At 29.9% G+C, this 21,833-nt stretch overlaps 2 protein-coding genes across 2 annotated transcripts; both read left to right on the top strand.

Annotated features, from left to right (window-relative positions):
• The first annotated feature begins 13,693 nt into the window (after positions 1-13,693).
• Positions 13,694-17,012, top strand: LOC129298827 (vestitone reductase-like). Its single transcript, XM_054937272.1, has 4 exons — positions 13,694-13,841; positions 14,312-14,845; positions 16,367-16,559; positions 16,678-17,012. The coding sequence occupies exons 1-4, from the start codon at positions 13,721-13,723 to the stop codon at positions 16,817-16,819; spliced, it is 990 nt and encodes a 329-aa protein (XP_054793247.1). The 5' UTR covers positions 13,694-13,720; the 3' UTR covers positions 16,820-17,012.
• Positions 17,013-18,140: 1,128 nt separating this feature from the next.
• Positions 18,141-20,877, top strand: LOC129298826 (vestitone reductase-like). Its single transcript, XM_054937271.1, has 4 exons — positions 18,141-18,261; positions 19,261-19,788; positions 20,246-20,438; positions 20,589-20,877. The coding sequence occupies exons 1-4, from the start codon at positions 18,141-18,143 to the stop codon at positions 20,728-20,730; spliced, it is 984 nt and encodes a 327-aa protein (XP_054793246.1). The 3' UTR covers positions 20,731-20,877.
• The last annotated feature ends 956 nt before the right edge of the window (positions 20,878-21,833 follow it).

Raw genomic sequence — 21,833 nt, 5'->3', positions numbered from 1 at the left:
TAATAGGGTTAGAGCATGATACATGCAAGCTTAAAAAATACTTATTGAGGTATTTACAAATGACCTATTGATTATAATGTTCTTACATTGACAGTAAGATTTTAATCCATGAATTATGCATCAAATCTTTTTAAACTGGATTAAATTTTATTAATTACATGGTTTTTGTTTAATTGATGATGGATGACGACGATTTGTGGGATTTATAAACATACCACGTCCACCAGGTGAATTTGGTTTTGAGGGTTATGAGTTCTTTTTTCTTTAGTTATTGATTTTTTTATTACCGAAATTTCATGTAGAAATTTCAAAAACCACCGACCTGGGATGTGGACGAAAAATCTAATGATATTAAAAAAGCCATGAAACAGTTAAGTCAAAGGCTCTAGAACGTAGAATTGTTCCAAGGGAAAAAAACCTTTAATCAATTAAATTAAATACTTCAGTCTCTATTATATGATACTTCTATTTATCTTATCAAAATCAAGAAAGGGTGGTTAATTATATCCCTATTTAAATAAAAAATAAAATTTGCATTATAATATTTTCTCTCATAATTAATAAATTTAAATAGAAATAATATTAGAAAAATAATTAATACCACATCAAATACCTCATATTAAGGACTGTAATTTCTTTCAGAAAGTTTCGTTATATACATGACTACGATTTGTTAATTCTATTACTAAGTTGGTAAAATTATAATAAATTATATATTATCTAAGCAAAACAGTTACTAACAACATTTCTTCCTTTTTGGCCTAGTCGTTGTGTTTTATTCTTTATGAAACTTTGCTCATCATGCATTTAAAAATTTTGATTTAATTTCTTGCTCATTTCCCTTTGTTTATACTCATTTTTAATGCAACTCATTATAACTTGAATAAGTCATCACAACTTAAAAAGAGGGAACGAAGTTTATGTGCACGTTAGTTACTGTTAAGTCTTATAATCATATTTAAAATATAGAGATTAATGTTGTAGACAAATAAAACTCAAAATAGTTACTGTTAAGTCCTTATAATATTTCACGAAGAAAATGATGGATCTCTAACAGAAGGATGAATTTCTTTTTTGAAAAACTTCAGGGGTCACTAGTAGAAAAATACAAATTAGCGAGATAATTTAGTGAGAGATTGTCTATTCCTCTCTAAAATACCAAATTAGTGAGAAAATTAGCGAAAAGAATATTAATTTCGTAGCTCGACTTAAAATTAGTGAGAAAAATAGCAAAAAATTATCAATCCCCTCTAAAATGATAGGATTAGTAAGGAGGAAAATAGTGAAAGACTGTCAATTTCTTTTAAAAAAAAACTAGCAAGAAAAATAGTAAGAGGCTACTAATCCCTCTATAAAAATAAAATAATTAGTAAGGGATTTTATCCCTAGCTAAATATTATAGAATATTTTGACTTTTGGAAATAACTTTTAATTATAATTTAATTATTTTTATTTAAATTTAAAAATTAACTAAAATATTATTAATAAAATTATTTAATATTTAATAATTTCTTTATTTTAAGTTCATTTTCATTATTAAAATAATATTTTATTAAAAATATAATATAAAGAATAATTTAAAAAAATATAAATATTTTAACATATTAATAATTGAAAATAAAATTTAATATATATGTGTGTGTTTTATGATATATTATTTAATATATTTATGTAGTTAAATAATATATATTTAATTTTTAATATAATGATTGCAAGTGTCTTTGAGTTTAACTGGCAAAGAAGGACAACATAAAGCTTAAAAATAGGAGATGAAGGGTTTAAGTCTTGATCTTGGTATAAACATAATGAATATATGACATGACAAGGATGAGTGATATGACATAAGGTGAATGATAACATGTTATGAGTTGACGCACACATGACAGATGATGTGACATTACCATTGTTAAATATAAGCATATTTATTAAGAGATTTTCTCGTTGAAGTTATCAAATTTGAATAATATTAGCAAGAGATTAGAGAGAGATATGACCATTGCTAAAAATTAATGAGGGACTAAATCTCTCGTTAATTAGTGAAGGGAATACAATCTCTTGTAACATTTAATGAGCTGTTTTTTTGCTGTGAAATTTAGTGAAGGACAAATTTCTTCATTAAAATACAATTTAGTAAGAGAAAATGACATTTAGTGAGGAATTTCGCAATTTTTTAGTAATGAATGTAAAATGGTCTTTAACCTTATAGAAATCAAGGTACAAAGACTGCATAGCTCTCCAACACTTCCATATAACTGTTATTAAACAGAAATTTCCGTTTATGGAGTAGAGTATTGAACTCCTGGTAACAAATATTGGACTGAATAATGCTATGTTAAAACCACAAAATACCGGAGTTAAACTTTACAAATATAATGTCTGGACTCTGGACCTATATATAATACTTCAAACCAGAATAACAATAACACCCTACTGAGTAAATGGGCTTAAGCCCATAACATTGATCACAATTGGGCTTAACAGAGACTATGTGCCAATGCCAATGCTCATGCTCTTACGGTATATTGGCACATAAAATCTATAAGTAGGAAGTCATAAGTTTAATCCCACTTAAAATATCAAAATTTTAGAACTTATCGACAAGAAATTATTGAAATTATAATCAAATGCCATGTTCCCTTGTTTTCTACCGGACACTAGAGACAATTTCTTTGGGATATTGAGAACAAATGATAGACCATTTTCAACTAATTAGTTGTCATTTGATAAATATACAAAGGTTATTCTACGACTACTAATTTAAATGACAAGAATCTACATGCTCACACCAATTAACTTGAATTGGTAATACAGTATACTCTCTAGCAAAAAATTAAAACTGAATCGAGTGAATCACAATGTCTATTTTATTAAAATCTGAATTAGATTATTTTCCCCACTAACTTTCAACATATTTTTAGTGCTTCAAATAATTATCATTTGAGTTTATGGCAAAACTTGAGTTCAATTCTGCAACTTAAAAGTTTTTAACCGGGTCACTCTTTTTTCCAACCCAGATTTGGTATTTTTCATAGTCATAATTTATAACCTGAAATCAAAAAATGATTACGGAAGCAGTACATAGAGAATTAGTTGGGAAAAAGGTAATATACTTGAAATTGAATAATACTAGAGATAGGTTGAAAATATATAGAAAGTTAATTGGGAAAAAAAGATAAATTAATTTTTTATTATTTAAATATAAAAAAACTTTTTAATCAATTCAAATTATTTTTAATCCTAACCAACAACCATTTCCAATAACTTTTTGTGCTCTCAATGCATAATATATATCAGTCCTTTCTAAAAAAAATTGTATTTGACAAACTTGATTGCTGGTAATCCGTCACCGTCACCGTCAGAGTAGAAGACATCACGTGTAACTCATTCGTACGAGACACAAAATATGTAGATAAAAACAAATGACAGTTCGATTCCAGTGGATGATACTATAAACTAATGAATAAATATAATTGATTTGCGTATATGATTTGTCTCTCGTGTTTGGTTCGAGGAACCTTTCACCAATTTGCAGCAGAACTTCTCTCTTAAAAAGGATCGATGCAGGTACGCCAATTAACGCAGTAACTGCATGATGAATTTTAAAAATTTTAAAGCATGTATATGAATAAATATATATTATATAGAAAGAACGATAAGGAGATCTCAAAAGGATCAATTAATTTAAGTTAGGTTTTAAGTGTCAAATTCTAAAAAATTTATAACTTAATCATTCAATTTTGCAATTACGTTGTAATAAATTTGCAACTTGTTTTTCAAATTTTAACATAGTTAAATAATTTAAAAAATTATTTTTTCTATTAAAATTTGGAATATAATTTACAAATTTATTACAATGGAATTGTAAAATTAAAAGATTGAGTTGCAAATTTCTAAAATTTAACACTTGATATTTAACTTGAATTAATTGGTCCTTTTAAGACCTCTCTGTCATTCTTCCTATTATATATTTCAGTATAATTTAGGATAAGGATACATGTATTTTAGGCAAATATTTCAAAATTAATATAAATATATTTACAACAATTAACCAAAATATTAATTGGGAAAATGATAATAAAGTCTCTCTAAATTATATAAATGATAATCTGGTTCTTCAAAATCGACATTAAGTTCTGAGAAATTTATTTGTAGACATTTTCATCCTCAATCAGATGATCAATTCTTCCATTAAGATCAATAAAGAAATTAGCAACATTCAAATGAGTAACATCCATGTCATCACCATAATCAGAATTGCCTTCTTCAGAAGCAAAATGTGTATCTATCTTTGCCTCTTTGTTTTTATTTTTATTTTTAAGAGATTCTTGATAAAGATTAATCAAATACTTTAGAGTGCGACGGGTACGTAACCAATGACCTTCACCACCACAACGATAACACAAATTTTCAATATTATCATCATCCCCACTTGTTCCTTTCTTGAATTTCTTTTCATTATTTATCCAGATCTGAAGGAAGATGTATTACCATGGCCACAACCACATCTACATCCATGGCTATGGCCATGACCTCGAGCTGATTCATTTGGCATTGCATTCACTTATTGGAATGAGGTAGAATTAGTTGGACGAGATTCATGATTTTTCATCAAAAGCTCACTATTATGTTCAGCCACAAGAAGATAAGAAATCAATTTAGAATGTTTTTTGAAACCTTTTTTGATAATGCTTTTGTAGGAGCATATTGTACCATTCGAGAAATTTAAACTCAAATAATTAAGTTTAATAAGGATAATTAGTGAGTTGATTAGGTGTGTGGCCAGAGGGGTCTAATAAGTGTATTCGATTGTGATTTTAGCCTAAAAAGCAGGTCCGAATTGAAGTTAGGCTATCTAGGCAAGGAGAGAAGAAGAAAAAGTGAAGAAAAGCCATTTGTGCCACATGTCGCAGTGCGTGGATTATCCGTCGCAGTGCATAGAGGAAAATAAGTGTGCATTAGGCCTCTTTGTGTCACACGCCATGGCGGAAGGCTATGTGCGTTGGGGCTCACAGCCAAAATCTGACTTAATCTGTTCGTGTCTGCATGCAAAATCAGAAGAGGAGGAAAGGAGAAAACGAAGAACACAAAATTTCTTTGCTAGGGCACTGATAGAACACATTTGTTACCCACTTTTATTTGTCAATTAGGACCATTTTATTAATGATTTATCACCTTCAAGTGCACACATTGCATTAGATTTGGAACTTTGCCTAAGTTTCTAAGATCAGTGCACTAGGGGCATTTTGGTCCAAAAAATGAACTTTTGAGAAAATGTACAAGAAAAATTGACAAAGTGCATTTTATGTCCAATTGATGAATGGTGAAATTATATTTTTAAAATTCATTTTAGTTTGGGAGTAAGTAAATAAAAAAGTCAACACTTTCTTAAGTGTCTTAGTTTGTCCTAGTTTTTGGTTTGCCTTTGTGTGAAAATTTTTATATAATTGTGTGCAGCCTAAAACTTGGTTAATTTAATAAATTCTCCCTTCTAATTATGAATTTAATTCTGGACATGAATTAGATTTTATTATATCATATGCTATTTAATTAAATTATGTGATTTATGTGACATAGGTGGCATGTGACTTGTGCATCAATTGGGCAATTGAGGTCAACACTCCTTGAGGACAATGGCTGATGGTTTGCACGTGAATTATGATTATTTTGAGGGATTAGATCAGCTAAAATGATGTGGATGACACATGGGAAATTAGGCACACATTGGAATCATCTACAAACCAATAGGAAGTTGCCACCTTGCAAGTGTGACAAGGCTCCCATTTACATTTTAATTTCTTTTTCCTTATTTTAATTAAGCTTCAGCTGATGGGAGACACCAAGGAGCACGCCATTTTAAGTCTCAAATGGGATCCAACACATATCTCATTCATCTTCCACATTCTCTCTCTCTTGTTCATAGTGTTCTTCATTTTCTCTCTTTTGTTCTTCATTTTCCAGCACCCTACCCTCCATTTTCAGCCACCAAACCTCCACAAAACTCATACCATTCTTTTCCTCTCTTCATTTTCGTTCCATCCCTTCTATTTTCACAAGGATTGAAGCTCATTTCCATTATTCAAGGGCTATGGAGTTTGGCCTTCACAAGCAATCACTAGGGTTCTTGAAGATGAAGATTGGCTAAGTTTCTTTGTGGAATCCTAGAGAGATGAAGATGGAGGATGAGTCTTGAGCTTCAAATTGGCTAAGTTCTTTTGTTTCCTATCCTCTTCTCTTTTTACTAGATGGTTAGATTTCTTAATAGAGGGTTTAATCATCTTAGCTTATAAATTCTAATTTGAATTTGATGTTGATGTAAAGAGAGAGGATTGTTTCATTTTATTTCTCCCTTGGACAGCCATGACTGAATTTTGTCACTCTTTGTTTGGCACATAATCTTGTGTTTTTCAATTAGTGAATTTCTTGTGTTAATATTGCATAATCTTGTGGTGTTAATACTTGTGTTGTTGAGTAGCTTGACATAATCTTGTGGTTGCTCAATTTATGTGTTTGACCATGGCTGTTGAGAGAGGATTTTGAGTGAATCACTTGGCTAATGTCTTCACCAATTGGTTAATTGAACTAAGGACTTTAATCTAAGACCTAGGGAGGTTAGCTAATCAGGTTAATTGGCTTAGGATAATTTTCTTAAGTCATGACAGCTTTAGTCAAGAGGAAAGGGAAGCTAAACTTAGCCTAATCATGAGAAGATAATGAGTCCAAAATCAACTAATCTCTAGGGTTCCATTATTGTGAAAAGGGAAGTTCATTTCACTCACTTTCACTAGCATTTTAATTACTTGCATATTAGGTAATTAGTTTAGATAATTAGCTAGATAACTAAATTCCTACAAACTTTGGTTGATTTATTTCACTAGATAACTTTCAATTAGACTTAAAACCATTCCTTGGGAGATGACCTAGGGTTGGCCCTATATTGCATTAGGGTTAGCTTTAGTGTAATTTTGAGGATAAGCGACTAATTTCCTATCAGGCACACACATTAGGACCCTCGATGATAGTCAGAAGCTTCCCAACACCTAAGGTAAGTATAACAAGCTTTCTTCCTTCCTTCTACTTCTATTTTTGAGAAGAGTTAAGTTAATATTTGAGTATTAATAATGATTGTCGGTCTATTTGAGTTGTGGGTCTGAACCTATTGGTTAAAATAAATATAATAGGAGTCATTTAGAGTATTTAAACCTAACATTAATGGTTTAAAGAGTGGTTAGTGGTTGGTAGCCATTAATATGCAAAATTTAGCATTTATAAAGTGGTTGGAAGTGTTTAAGACTCATTAATGATGGTTTATGGACTCATTAATGAAAATATGGTCAATGGAACTTAGTAAATCCAATGAGTATTATTAGGTGTGATTTTATGATTTTGATGAGAAAAGGATATGAGGAATTTAATATTAATAAATTTCCTAGAGTGAGATAATGATTATACCTTTGTGGAATGATTGTAGTGTAACTCTTTTGGCACCATTTGAGCTTGGAAGAAGCCTTAGAAGTTGGTATTGTAAGGGGTAAACTCTTAATCTTTCAAAGGTTTGAGGTAATCGGGGGAACCTTAATCTACATAGTTGTATTTTAATTATCAAAATTTGTAATTTAAACTTCTTTGTTGTTTGGAAAGTTATTAATGCAATTGTTAGCAATGTCTTGTATGATTCATGACAATATTTTGAAAAAAAATGAAGAAGTTTATGTATGAGGTATATTTGTGTTTCGTGAAGATAACTGACAACGTGATATCACAAAAATATGCTATATATGATATGCAAGATATGGAGAGTGTTGGGTGTGAATGATGATTGTGAATTTTGTCTTAAAAGCATAATATGTGTCAAAATATGCATAGCATGATTATTAGTGGGAGTTTGCCTAAGGAGGGTAGTAGTTGGTTAAATCCATATGGTATTGGTGGTGACCGTTAGAATTGGAAGCTTGCCTTAGCACCGACCATTGAAATTAAGAGGTAGCCCTTATCTCATGATTGATTCAAGACTGTCCTACTTGTTCTATGAAGGACTCAAACCTAATTAGTCTCTATCCGTTCATGAGTAGGCTAGATTAGGAGTACGATACCCTATGATTGTTAGTATTGGGAGAAATCATGTTACACAAGTGAGTAAGTTGACCTTGACCCGGCAGCTCCTCACAAATGAAAGGTTGGGTTAGTCCGTGAAGGATATAGCCATGTAATAGCCACTGGTTTCATGTCGAAGGTAATAGGAAAATATAAGGCTGGCATTTGATCATACATTTAAACCTGACCACATGGTTGTTATTATTGTGGTTCAGCATGAGTTAGGGGCACATGGTTGGTAGTTTTATGACCCCTATAATGTACATTGTTGTTAAATATGATTATATGTGCTTTGAGCCCGATCACATGGTTGTTATTGTTGTGAACCGTAGCCATAATTGTTATGCATGCATTCTTTGTGTAGTTCTTACCATTTGGGTACATTTCTAATTAATATGCAATTGTATAGATTAGGTGAAACTTAATTACTGAGTAGCTATACTCACATCTCAATTCTCAATATTTTCAAGGCCTAGCTCATTAGATCCAGATTGAGGAAAAACATGCTAAGGCATAGGATTATATAGTAATACTTTTTAGTATGCCTCATTTTATATTTTTTATATGTATTAATGTTAATTAAATTGCCAACTAAGATTCATATGATTATTTTAAACTATTTGTATTATTATAGTGTACAACTTGTGTATTTTGCAACTTGGGTTAATGAGTTTTAGTTGTAAACCTTTGTATAGGGCCAACATAGTTGTGCAAGTAGGAAAATATGTATTTTGATTGGTTTGGAATTAAAATGATTGTTTTGTGCAAGAAATTCCTTCCCCTTGTGTTTTATGAAATTTGGAGCTAGGTGGTGAAAATTTGACATAAGTGCATTTGTATGAGTATGGTGTATTGCACGAGTCCTTTAGGGTCTAATGAGTATGGTTGAGTAGTTGGTGCATGCTTTTAGCACTTGTTTGCAAGTTTGGACACCATTATTGTGAGTTTTTGTAAGAAAGTGGTGAAAATGGATTTGAGTGTCCTACTCTTTATAAAAATGAATTTGACCAAACTTGTGTCATTAGCTAGAGTTAGGAGAAAGCTCCGTATAAACACCAAAATCATCTCAATTAGACATAGGACGAAGATTTGAGACATGTCGTAAGTTTATTTCTAGTGCTGTCATATGATAACAACTATTTTCTATCATATTCCATGCAATGTGTCATGGCGCGTGGCGCCTCAAGCTGCAGCACATGGCATAAAGGTGAGGGATGCCGTGGTGCATGTGCACTTAGCTGTAGCACATGTCCTATTTTTTGCATAAATTATATATTTGAGTTTTAAAATAAGTATTTTGGGCTCTATTTAATTTCTAAGCTTCCGCCATACTTTGAAAACCCTATTTTGAGCTTAATAAACAAAAATGTTTGGGAGAGTTTTAAATGTTAAAGTCTTGGGATCCTTTGGTAAATAGTTTGAAACTTGTCTCTCATTCATTAAACGTGAAAACTTGGTAATCCTTGTGAGTTTAGTCCCATAATTACTTCGATATTTGGTTAACAATGGTTATTTAGTGAGGAGATTACACATATCAGATGTATGAAATGTAGAGAATGATTTTTCTAACATATCATCATCAATGACATTTTTTTCCACATACTTTTAGTTGAGAACCAATTCTAAAAATTGCATAATTATATTCACTCATAGATTTAAAATCTTGTAAATATAAATGCACCCAATCATAGCAAGCTTTTAGAAGAAATTATAGTTTTCTAATAGTCGTCATACCTTTCTTTTAAATTATTCCAACAAATAAGAGGGTCTTTTATAGTCAAATACTCAATTTTCAACCCTTCATATAAATGGTAATGAAGAAAGATCATGGCCTTGGCCTTATTTTGATTGGATGCTTGATTGCCATATTTAATTATATCTCAAAGACTATTTGCATCTAGTAGTCAAGACAGATAATTTTTTTCAAGAATGTCAAGAGTCATAAACTCAAGTTTCGAAAGATTTGACATATAAATACTATAATAAAAATATGATAAAAGTTAGATGATGTTCAAGATTAAAAGGATCAAATGGTTAGAAAATAAATTAAATCATATATGAACATAAAAATTACCTTATAATGAAAAACCTTGATACAAAACCTTTAGATTACCAGTGCTCTTGTGTTGCTAATGTGTTATAAAATTAAGCAACTAGAAAATAAAGATCTTAAGAGAAGAAATAAAGATAAGAGAATGAGAGAATTTTTTTAGAGATTATTGTGACTTTTAATGCAAATAACATGTCCTATTTATGGGCATGGTCTTATACATCAAATATTATACAAATGATAAAGGCAAATAAAGAGTAATTAACTCTTATGATAGTGAGAGTTTCATGAGAAAAGATGAATATGAAGAGGTGAGGAAGATTGTTGAAGTACATAATTCCTACTCACATATAGGCATCAAAAAGTCACGTGAGCAGCACAAGAAAAATTGAATTCTAGAATCTTCTTTACATTTGTCACTTTTGTGGTGGTTGTAACTATCTATAAATAATGAACGCTATACACTAGTTATGAGTAAGGAATATTATTTCCTTAGCAAACCCAAGCTAAACTTGTTTATCTCCATCAACAAATCACTACTATTAAAAAGGAAGGATAAACTATCTCTGAGTATCATAGATGAGCCACTATCTTAGCTAACTCTCTTGCTGCTACTGGAAATAGGGTTGAACCTCGGTTGGTTCGGTGTCAAAATGTGTAAAACCAATTGACCGAACAATGCTAAAATATGAATTGAATTAAGCAAGGATTGAATCAAAATTTGAAATTTTGGTTTAGTTAGTTAATTCAATTTGGGCTTCATGTTTGAGTTGCTTGGACTTAGGCCAATTTTTTACTTTTTTCTACTAAAATGGACAATGCTTATATATAAAAATGGGCTTGTAAAGTGATGGTAGCTCATTTTAGTGAGGGGTTAGGGCTTTAACTTATCAAATTATATATTTACTTTTATTTAAGTATAAAATTAAAACGAATAAAATAAAATAAAATAAAATAAAATAAATAATTAATAAACTAAATATAATTTATAAATTAATAAATTATATATATACTTGATAATTCAATTGGTTCAGTTTATTCAATTTTAAATCTTACTAATTGAATCGAACTGATCAATTGAAATATTTTTTTTTAAAAAATTGAATCGAATTGAAAAACTAAATATACGAAATCAAATAACAAAAATTCGATTCAATTTGATTTTTTGTTTTGGTTCAGTTTTGTTCACCCCTAGCTAGAAAGCCTATACTTGATGATGATTTATTACCTATTTTCTTACAGCTCTGGGCATTGACTTCACCAGTATGGTTGATCACCTCCTCAACCACTCAATACTTCCTCCATATTAAAGAAATTTTCAATCATCTCCTCATACATGAAGTACGTCTGAACCGACAGAACTCCATCCAACTTCCCATTTAACTTTTGGCCAATGCTATTCAGAAGGCTTCTATTAATACTCCCTATCGTCCTTTTGTGGAGGTAGGGGAGGTCGTTCTACTTATATCCCAAGTGGTTGTGGTGGCCGAGGAAGCTTCAGAGGCCATGGTCACTTTTATAGAGGTGTTGCTCTCCTTGCTCTTTCTTTCAACTAGAGTCTAATCCTCCCTACCAAATATGTCAAAAATACAATCATAACGCCCTTGTGTGTTCTCAAAGGTATAACTGAGCAGTATAAGCAACTTCCTTACCAGGTCTTACTATCTCGTGGCTAGTCCTTAAGACATATTGATATCCAAAATGCTTTCTTACATGGATTTCTTGATGAAAATGTTTATATGGTTCAACCTCTGGGTTTTGTTCATCCCAAAATTTTCAATTATGTCTTGCAAATTAAATCGAGCACTCTATAGTTTAAAGCAGGCACCACATGCCTAGTTTGCTCACTTAGCCTCTCATTTGATGGAAGTGAGCTTTTTATGTCTCTAAATCTAATTAGTCTTTGTTTATTTGTAAAAATTCTCATTGCACAATTTTTGTTTTGGTGTATATGGATGACATCATCATTATTGGTTCTTCCCTTGAAATTGTTAGTCATCTTATCATAGCCTTAGGCAAGTCATTTCTTGTTAAGGATCTTGATCCTTTGCATGATTTTTTGGGTGTTTAAATGTTGTCCTCCAACTTTAGTCTTGTTTTGTCTCAACATAAATACGACTTGGATATTCTTCACAAGTCCAACATGGCTAATGCTCATCTTGTCTCCACTCTTATGGCCCCCAACTTTCATCTTTCTTGATTTTTCTAACCTTTTTCTTCATCAAAGCATAGTTGGTAGTCTTTAGAATCCCAGTTTTACAAGGCCTAATATCACCTTTGCTGTAAATTGAGTTTGCCAATTTGTGCATCATCCTAAAACTGCCTACTAGACTACACTGAAGAGAATTCTTAGATACCTACGTGATACCACTCATTATGCCCTCCATTTTCATCCATCATCTTCCATCTCACTTTTTGCATTTTTTGATGTTGATTGGGGTGGTAATATTGATGATCTTCAATCCACAAGTGCTTTTGCTATCTTTTTTTGACCAAATTTGATTGCTTAGAGTTCAAAGAAACAATCAACTGTTGCTAGATCAAGCACTGAAGCTAAATACAAGGCAATTGCTACACCACTAGTGAATTAATTTGGTTACAAAACTTACTTAATGAACTTGGTGTTTTTCTCCCTCAAGCACCCTTCCTTTATTGTGACAACCTTGGTGCTACATAATTGGTTGCCAATCCTGTTTTCCACTCACGGGCCTAACATATAGTTCTTGACTACCACTTTGTTCGTGAAAGGCTGGCTACTAAAATGCTCAATGTGCTTCATATGTCACTTCTATAGATCAGTTAGCTAACATTCTTACCAAACCACTTCCATCATCTCATTTTGCTTCACTCAAATGGAATGTCATTGTTCTTCCCTCATAGTTTGACTCACGGGGGGTGTTTGAAGCACATGATTCCTACTCACATACAAGCATAAAAAAGTCACGTGAGAAGCACATGCAAAATTGAATATAATTCTAGAATCTTCTTTACATCTGTTACTTTTGCATGGGTTGTAACTATCTATAAATACTGAACATTGTACACCGGTTATGAGTGAGCAATATATAATATACAATAATTCAGCTGCCTCCTTTTCGTTTTGTCTATTCTGTCTTTTCTTTTTTTGCTTCAATAAAGGTAGACATTTACCTTCCTTTTAATATTCATAACATAAATATATAAATATATCAATAACTAGATTAGTTAAAGAAAATTTGTCCCTGAATATTTTTAAAAATTGAAAGGCGTTTGGTAATCAGCCGCGTCACCATCAGGCGTCGTACAAATATAATTCATTCGCACAATAACTCACAAGAAAACATCGAAGAAAACAAAACACAATTCGACTCTATTAGGTCATCACCAACAATAAATGAATGAAGTAATTAATATTTAATCAGGACGGCTCGTACTCATATCTTGTATTCTACTTGCCCCAAGGAATCATTCATCACTTTGCAATTGAAACCGTTCTGTCTCGCTCGCTTCAAGTAGACTAATATATATATATATATATATATATATATCAACACTACAAAAGGGAAGAGCTAGAGCTTGTGTTTGTATTGTTAAATTAACATGGAAGAGGGAAAAGGAACAGTATGTGTTACAGGTGGTACTGGCTTTATTGGATCATGGATCATCAAGAGACTGCTTGAGGACGGTTATTCTGTTAATGCAACCATTAGATCTCACCCAGGTACCATCAATTTTTCTCCTTTAATTTTTTTGATACAAAAATTTAGATGAGTTGAGTCTCAAAGACTTACTAAAATTAAAATATGTTTCTAAAATCAAAGAGCATTTATAAAAATATTTAAAGAAATGTTCACAAATAAGGTAATCTTTACATTAATAATAGAATTTGAACTCACAATTTTGTAAGTTATGAATTAAATCCTTATCATTTGGACTCAATCTTTGTTGATATTTTTTCCATCAAATTTAGTTGAATTTAAGTCAAAGACGACTTAAAGGGTGTTAATCTCTAATTCTAATATATAATTTATACACTTTTACTTTGTTTTCTTTTCAAAGAAATTAAATAAAGAATGAAAAATATTCAATTACAAATTTCAGTTACTATTATTTTTAAGAATAATGCAACATTTAGTCCTTTAAGTACTAAAACTTTTTGACTTGATTATGATTTCCCCTTTTGCATTGTAGATTTGAGCTTCCTCACAAATCTACCAGGGGCATCTCAAAAGCTTCAAATATTCAAGAACGCAGAACTAAACAATCCAGATAGTTTCAAGGAAGCCATTGAAGGGTGCATGGGAGTGTTCCATGTGGCTACCCCATTGGATCTTGATGACCCTGAAGAAGTATTGACAAAAAGATCAATTGATGGAGCATTGGGCATTTTAAAGGCATGCCTTGCTTCAAAAACTGTGAAGAGAGTTGTTTACACTTCTAGTGGCGTTACTGTTTCTTTCGATGGCAAAAAAGATGATGATAATGATGATGAAGTGATGAAGGATGAGAAATGTTGGAGTGACATAGAATATCTTAGAAGCTTGAAGACATCATTGGGATGGTGGTCTTATGCGATTTGTAAGACATTGACAGAGAAGGCAATGCTTGAATTTGGAGAACAAAATGGATTAGAAGTTGTAACTTTGCTTCCCACTCATGTTCTTGGATCCTTCATCTGTCCTAAGCTTCATGGCTCTCATCGCACTACCTTGGATTTGGCATTTGGTATGTTTTAGTATTTATGGCTACTTGTCATTATATGGATGACTATTTTTTTTTTTATTTTGGTTTTCTTCAATATAATCTTGCAAGGTTATGCCTTTAGTTTCTATTCATTAGGATTATTAGGGGAGAATAACCTTGCCTATAGTAATCATCATTCTAATATAAGCATACTTTTAATAATTTTATTTTAATATAATCATGTTTTTGTTGACCATATAATCATGGAAATGGTCTCTCTCATATAATGATCATTCCATAAATACTAACAATCTAGATTGATGACCTTATACATGTTAATCTTTTCATGTCAATCTCTCTATCATTTGATTGCCCTTCTCTCACAAAAATTAATAGATGATATAGTTATTATGATTTTTGTTCATTTTATTTTTCATCAACCCTATAATTAATTTCTTTCTTTTCCTTTTCAATCAAATGACTATAGATTTTGGTTGAATGCTCAAAATCTCATCACACACGAAATTTCTCTCTCTCTATCTACACACACATCAGTAATAGATATTTTCTAGTATAATATTATGAATCCATCTCACTGCAATTTTATTTCAATTAAAGTATATATTTAATCATTTAACTTTACATAACGCTTCATTTTAATCCCTTAACTTTATAAAGTATTTTTTTAATTTTTTAATCTTAATACTGTTAGTTTTATCCTAATAAATTTTTACATTAAACTTTTAAATATTGACAAAATATTTTTAAATATTAACATATTAAGTTTAATTTTTTTCAAAATAATAATGATAGATACAAAAAATAATCATTTGAAACTAACAATGCTAGGATTAAATGACTAGAAAGATATATTGCAAAATTAAAAGACTAAATTAAAACTTTATATAAAGTTAAAGAACTAAAACTATACTTTAACCTTTTATTTATTCTCTTCAACCATATGTCAAATTTTAAATACACGATTCTTGAAAGTTTTTTTTTCTTTTTAACAGAAAGTCAATTTTAATCAAGAAAAAGTGAGTTACATAAAATTATTAAAAAATAAAAGGTGAGTTACATAAAAACTAAGCCTAAAATGATTAAGTATCTGTTTAGATTTTAGTTTAAATATAACAAAAGTACATTTAGGGCATATAACTATTTATTAAATTTGGTAAAAGTATATACTAAATATAATTTGAATGTACTTTTAAAAGTTATTTAAACAAGCCTTAGACTGTTGTGGGTTGAAAGTTTATTTTTTGGCCAACTTTTATACATTCATGCAACTTTGCTTGTCACACTTGAGTCTTAAAATAAAATGCAGTGTAGAGTTGAATTCTCCCTTTATTATTATTTACGTTTTACTTTATCATTTTTATTTGCTCATGATCAAAATTTTGTTTGGAATTTAGGAAAAGTTGGAATTTCAAAGAAAAAAGAAAACGGAAGTGAAGAGAGGGCAAATAGATAGGAAGATTATAAGATTAGATTTAAAAATAAAAATAAAAAGTTGGTGATTAGCATATTAAGATTACTGATGATTATAGTAAATTGAATTAGGTGGGGGGGACTCAGGGGCTTACTTACAGACACCTGTAGTGCATGTGGATGACGTGGCAAGGGCCCACATATTTCTGCTTGAACATCCCAATCCAAAAGGGAGGTATATTTGTTCAGCTTGTTCGGTAACTATTGAAGACATATATGAAATTCTATCTGTCAAATATCCAGAATTTCAAATACCAACCAGAGAGTAAGTTCTCTTCATCTTCATATTGTTTATCCATATGAAAATTTGATTAAATGATAACTCTCTTATAGATATAACAATTTTTTGACTCTGATCTTTTTTCCTTTTTAATGTTAATTAGATATTTGAAGGAGATGAAAGGTCCCAAATTTTCATCTCCATCATCAAAGAAGCTCATGGACGCTGGGTTTGAGTTCAAGTACGGGGTTGAGGAAATAATTGTTGATTCAATTGAAAGCTGCAAAGAAAATGGTTATTTATAAATGTTTTTATCATATATATGTTTCATGTATATCCAAACAATTATGTGACCTATGTGAAGTGTACCACAAATAAGGAAATTTTCCACTATATGTTCTTTTTATCTATTAAAAATGAAAGGTCCCAAATTTTCAGATCTGTCATAAAAGAATCTCATTGATGCTGAATTTGAGTTCAAGGATGGGTTCCGAAGAATTAATGTTTGTGGAAGCAATTGAAGGTTGCAGAAAATATCTTTGCTCACACACACACACATCGTCCACGTCCAAGGAATTAATGTTAGATATTAAAGGAGTGTACCACCAACAAAAAATTCAATTCAAATAAAATAATTTTTTAAAGTACTGAAAATCAAACTTGCGGCTTAATCATTTAAAGTCGTGATTCAAGGAATGATGATTAAATTTGTAACTATAATTAAACCAATTAACATATTAATTTAATGGCTTACTTGATATGATACTCTTTCTATCTCTATATATAAGATATTCTTAATTGAATTATGTGAATCAATAAAAATTAATTATCTAATTAAAAAACACAACAACATTTCAATTTTACTTCTGATTATTGTAAATAAAAAAATAAATTTCTTTTTTGAAAATAAATTCATGAAAATACTTATTTTTTCTCTTTTTAATTTAATAAAAATATAATAATTTATTTATTAAAAAATACTAACAATTTTTTATATCTGAGAATAATTTTTTTAAAAGACTTTTTTATATATAAGGATGAAATTTGGATCATTTAAAATTTAATTTAAATAATTTAAATTTAAGATTTTTTAATTTTAATTTTATATTTATTTAAATAAAATTTAAAATTTTTTAACAAATAATTTTTCATCAATTGAAACCGTGCAACTTTAAGTGAGATGATCGAAATTAAGTTTAATATTTTTATAATTTTTATAAATGATTCATTTAAATGTATTATGTACGGTTTAGATGTAACATTAATTTTTTATTTTAATAAATATAATATTAAAAATAAAGGTAATATTTTGATTGGTACTTTTCTTTTAAAAATATTTTAAAAAATTATTAATTTAAAATTTTAAATATATAGGGTTCAAAATAAATTTAAATAATCAATTTATAAAATTTTAATGTTAAAATTAAACAACTCAAATTTAATTTGTACTTTTGGATAAGCAATCATGTGATGTGATGGCGCAGGAGACGGCTAATTAGTAATTACAATGGACCGTTTGTACCATAAAAGACGAGGAACATAGACTATTCATCACTCTCTTCCGTTTCTGTTCTCAAATTGAGAACCTTTTGCAATATTCGAGTGTGTCTTCCTCTTATTCTCCGAATGGAAGAGGGAAAAGGAAGAGTATGTGTTACAGGCGGTACTGGCTTTATTGGTTCTTGGATCATCAAGAGACTTCTTCAGGCTGGTTACTCTGTCAACGCCACCGTTAGGCCTCACCCTGGTACTCCCTGGTACTCTGATCTATTATTATGCTTATATATATATATATATATGTATATATATTTCAAGCAAATCATATATATATATATATATATATCAACTGTTAGTGTTGGAATATCTCTCGAGTATAGCCGTGGTGAATATTTAATTTAATTAATATTTGATTGATTTGGGAAGTATCTCTCTCTCTCTCCGACGGCTGACCCAAAAAAAAGGAAAAATAACAATAAAAAAATCACGGGAGAAAATTTATATTAGTAAAGAATTAATTATTATCAAAATTTAAATGAAAAAATATAATTTTTTTATTAATTTAAAATGAATTGTTAAAACCTAAATAGGTATTTATTAATAAAAAAATTAACATAAATTGATAAGTATTCATTCAGGTTTTAATAATAAGTAATCCTTAATTAATATAAATTTTTTCTAATAATTCTTGATTGATATGTTTTCCAAAGAAAAAAAAAACTCTGTACGTAAGTAGATAATTAAGCCTTTTAATTCACTTTACCTTAACATGTTTTTAATGCCTATGTACATTCAACAATAATTAGTGTATTCAAGGGTCTTTGTAGGATTTGACAGTGTTGCTATAATTCATTTTAACCCCTTGGATATCAATATTTGTTTGGAATTTTTTATTTTTGTTATATGAATACGAATCTCAAGAAATTAATCCTGAGAGAAAAATTCAAAAGCAAAAAGTTAAATCTTAGGAATGGGGACAGGAAATAGGAGGAAATTGAGATGACAAACAGATAAGAATAATAAAAAGACGACACAATTTAACTTAAGACTTTAAAACTTAAATTTATTAATCATTTCTCTTTATTTTATATTAATTATTAAACCTGAATTTATTACTTGATGAGGGGATTTTTCAATATCATCTTAGGTTTACTTACATCTTGAACTAGCATTGAATCATCCCCTTTCAAAATGATACCCAAAGATTTGGCCATTTTAAGATTGTCTCTTTTGTTCTTTTCCATTGCAGAGCAGAAGAAAGATTTGAGCTTTCTCACTAATCTACCAGGAGCATCTCAAAAGCTACAAATTCTAAATGCAGATCTTAACAATGCAGAAAGTTTCAAAGATGCCATTGAAGGGTGTATTGGAGTATTCCACGTGGCAAGCCCAATGGATTTTGAGAAGAACGAACCTGAGGAGATTGTGACTAAAAGATCCGTTGATGGAGCATTGGGTATTTTGAAGGCATGTGTTGCTTCAAAAACTGTGAAGAGAGTTATTTATACTTCTAGTGCCTCAGCTAATTCCTTCAATGGCAAAGAAGATGAAGTGAAGGATGAGAGCTCATGGAGTGATGTAGATTATCTTAGAACTTCCAAGACATTTGGATTATGGACTTATGCAATTTCTAAGACGTTGACTGAGAAGGCAGTGCTTGAATTTGGAGAACAAAATGGATTAGATGTTGTGACTCTGATTCCAACTTTTGTTGTTGGACCCTTCATTTGTCCAAACCTTCCTGGATCTATTCTTTCTTCATTCTACTTTGCATTTGGTATGAGTTATATATACCCTGTTCTTGTCATTTTAATCACAAGATCTAGCATTTATTCATAGTACTAGCTAGAAGGAGCACAATTATACATAACTAATGCATACAAATAGAGCAGCTTTTGCTTTCTGTTTAGAAAAAAGTTCATGGGAATTAGTTTTCAAAAACTTACTAGAGTTAAGGGTATGCCTCTGGTATCAAAATACACTTTTAAAGGTACATATATTACAAATTGCTTATAAATAATGTCCCCACATTGGTAATAAGATTTGAATTTATGACTTTGTAAATTATAAGTCAAATTGTTGCTAACTGGACTGACATTCGTTGGTTTGCAGCTTTTGCTTTTATTTATGACGTATGTTATTAATATGGATATTGGTTACGTGGGTGTGCGGGCACTTAATTAGTCGTGCCTTAAAATTTATGTTTTTTTTTTTTGTTTATGAAAATGATTCAGGTGACAAGGACCCAATTGGCTATCTGCAAACACCTATGGTGCATGTGGATGACGTGGCAAGAGCACAAATATTTCTGCTTGAACATCCCAATCCAAAAGAAAGATATAACTGTTCAGCATGCTTTGCAACTCTTGAGAAGGTGCTTGAAGTTATATCTGTTAAATATCCTGAATTTCATGTACCAACCATAGAGTGAGTTCGCTTGTCCTTCTTCATGTTGTTTTACAAACATGAAAATTTTGTTGAAGTGATCAATGGCTGATGTTTGATCTTTTAACCATTATTCTTTTTTGGTAAAGTCTTTTAACCATTATTCTGATTACTTCTTTTAAATTTATATAGTTCTTTGAAAGAAAGGAATGACCTGAAATTTCCTGATCTGTCATCAAAGAAGCTCATGGATGCAGGATTTGAGTTCAAGTATGGACTTGAAGAAATGTTGACAGATGCAATTGCATGCTGCAAAGAAAAGGGTTATTTGTAGCTATAAGTTAACTTTTCATCATATTGCCCAATAATATTATGGTATATGGAACGGGGTTATAATAATGTATGCGAAATGAAAATAAAAGCCAACCAAAGTTTTGGTTCAATATAATGAGGCATTTATATTTTGAAAGAACACGAGTTCAAATCTTGTTCTTGCATTATTGGTGAATATTTTGCAGGTTCATAAACACTCTAAGTTGTATGGTCTACCTTGTTAGTCCTAGTAAGTACTCTATAAACTCACCGCACTTCTAATGTAAGCATGCAAGACTCAAGAGTTGAATGCTTAGATATTCATGAAAAAAAACTTACAGAAAAAAAAAGCATCACTATTATAAAAAAACACTTATCAAAGAGCCCATATTGAAGCACTTATTAAAAAAGAAAAAGCTCCAAAAGAAAATAAGATGGACATATACTGGAGCGTTTATAAAAAAAGTGCTTCAAAATCTTAGATCTTCTGAAATGCTTTCCTTAAAAAGCACTTTAAAAGACTAAAAAATAAATAATTTTAAAGGGTTTGTTGGAGGTGAAGGAACAGAGAGAAAGACATATTGTGTGGGAGTTCAAGGAGCTCAAACAGATTTAATCTTTAAAATTTGTGGTTTTTTTTTTCTTTTTTTGTGGTTCCAAAGTGCTTCCATGTGGAAGTATTCCAAAACCATGAGCTTTTGGAGAGCTTCAAATTGGGTATGATTTTTTTAAAATAAATTATGAGCATTTAATATTATAAAATTAATCATAATATTATTTGTATTAAATAATTAATCTATTGATAACAAAATAAGTTAAAATAATTAAATAAAAATTAAAAAAGTATTACACATTAAATTTATAATAAATAAGTTAAAATATTGATAACAAAATAAGTTAAAATAATAATAATTTAATTACACATTAAATTTATAATAAATAAACAAAACTAATTTTAATCAATTGCCTACAAAACAAAATTACAAAAGCAAATAAAATTATAATACAATATTTTATAAATTATTTTTATTAATATTTAAATTAATTATAATATTTAAAGTGATAATATAAAAAATAATATATACTAAATTAACTAACAATGAAATGATTAAAAATAAAATTATT

The sequence above is a fragment of the Prosopis cineraria genome, unplaced genomic scaffold, assembly GCF_029017545.1.
Source record: "Prosopis cineraria cultivar Desert tree isolate PC_DT_omini unplaced genomic scaffold, ASM2901754v1 PC930, whole genome shotgun sequence".
In the NCBI taxonomy this organism is placed as follows: Eukaryota; Viridiplantae; Streptophyta; class Magnoliopsida; order Fabales; family Fabaceae; genus Prosopis; species Prosopis cineraria.
The sequence above is the reverse complement of the archived record's forward strand: the minus strand, read 5'-3'. Positions and strand labels throughout refer to the sequence as shown.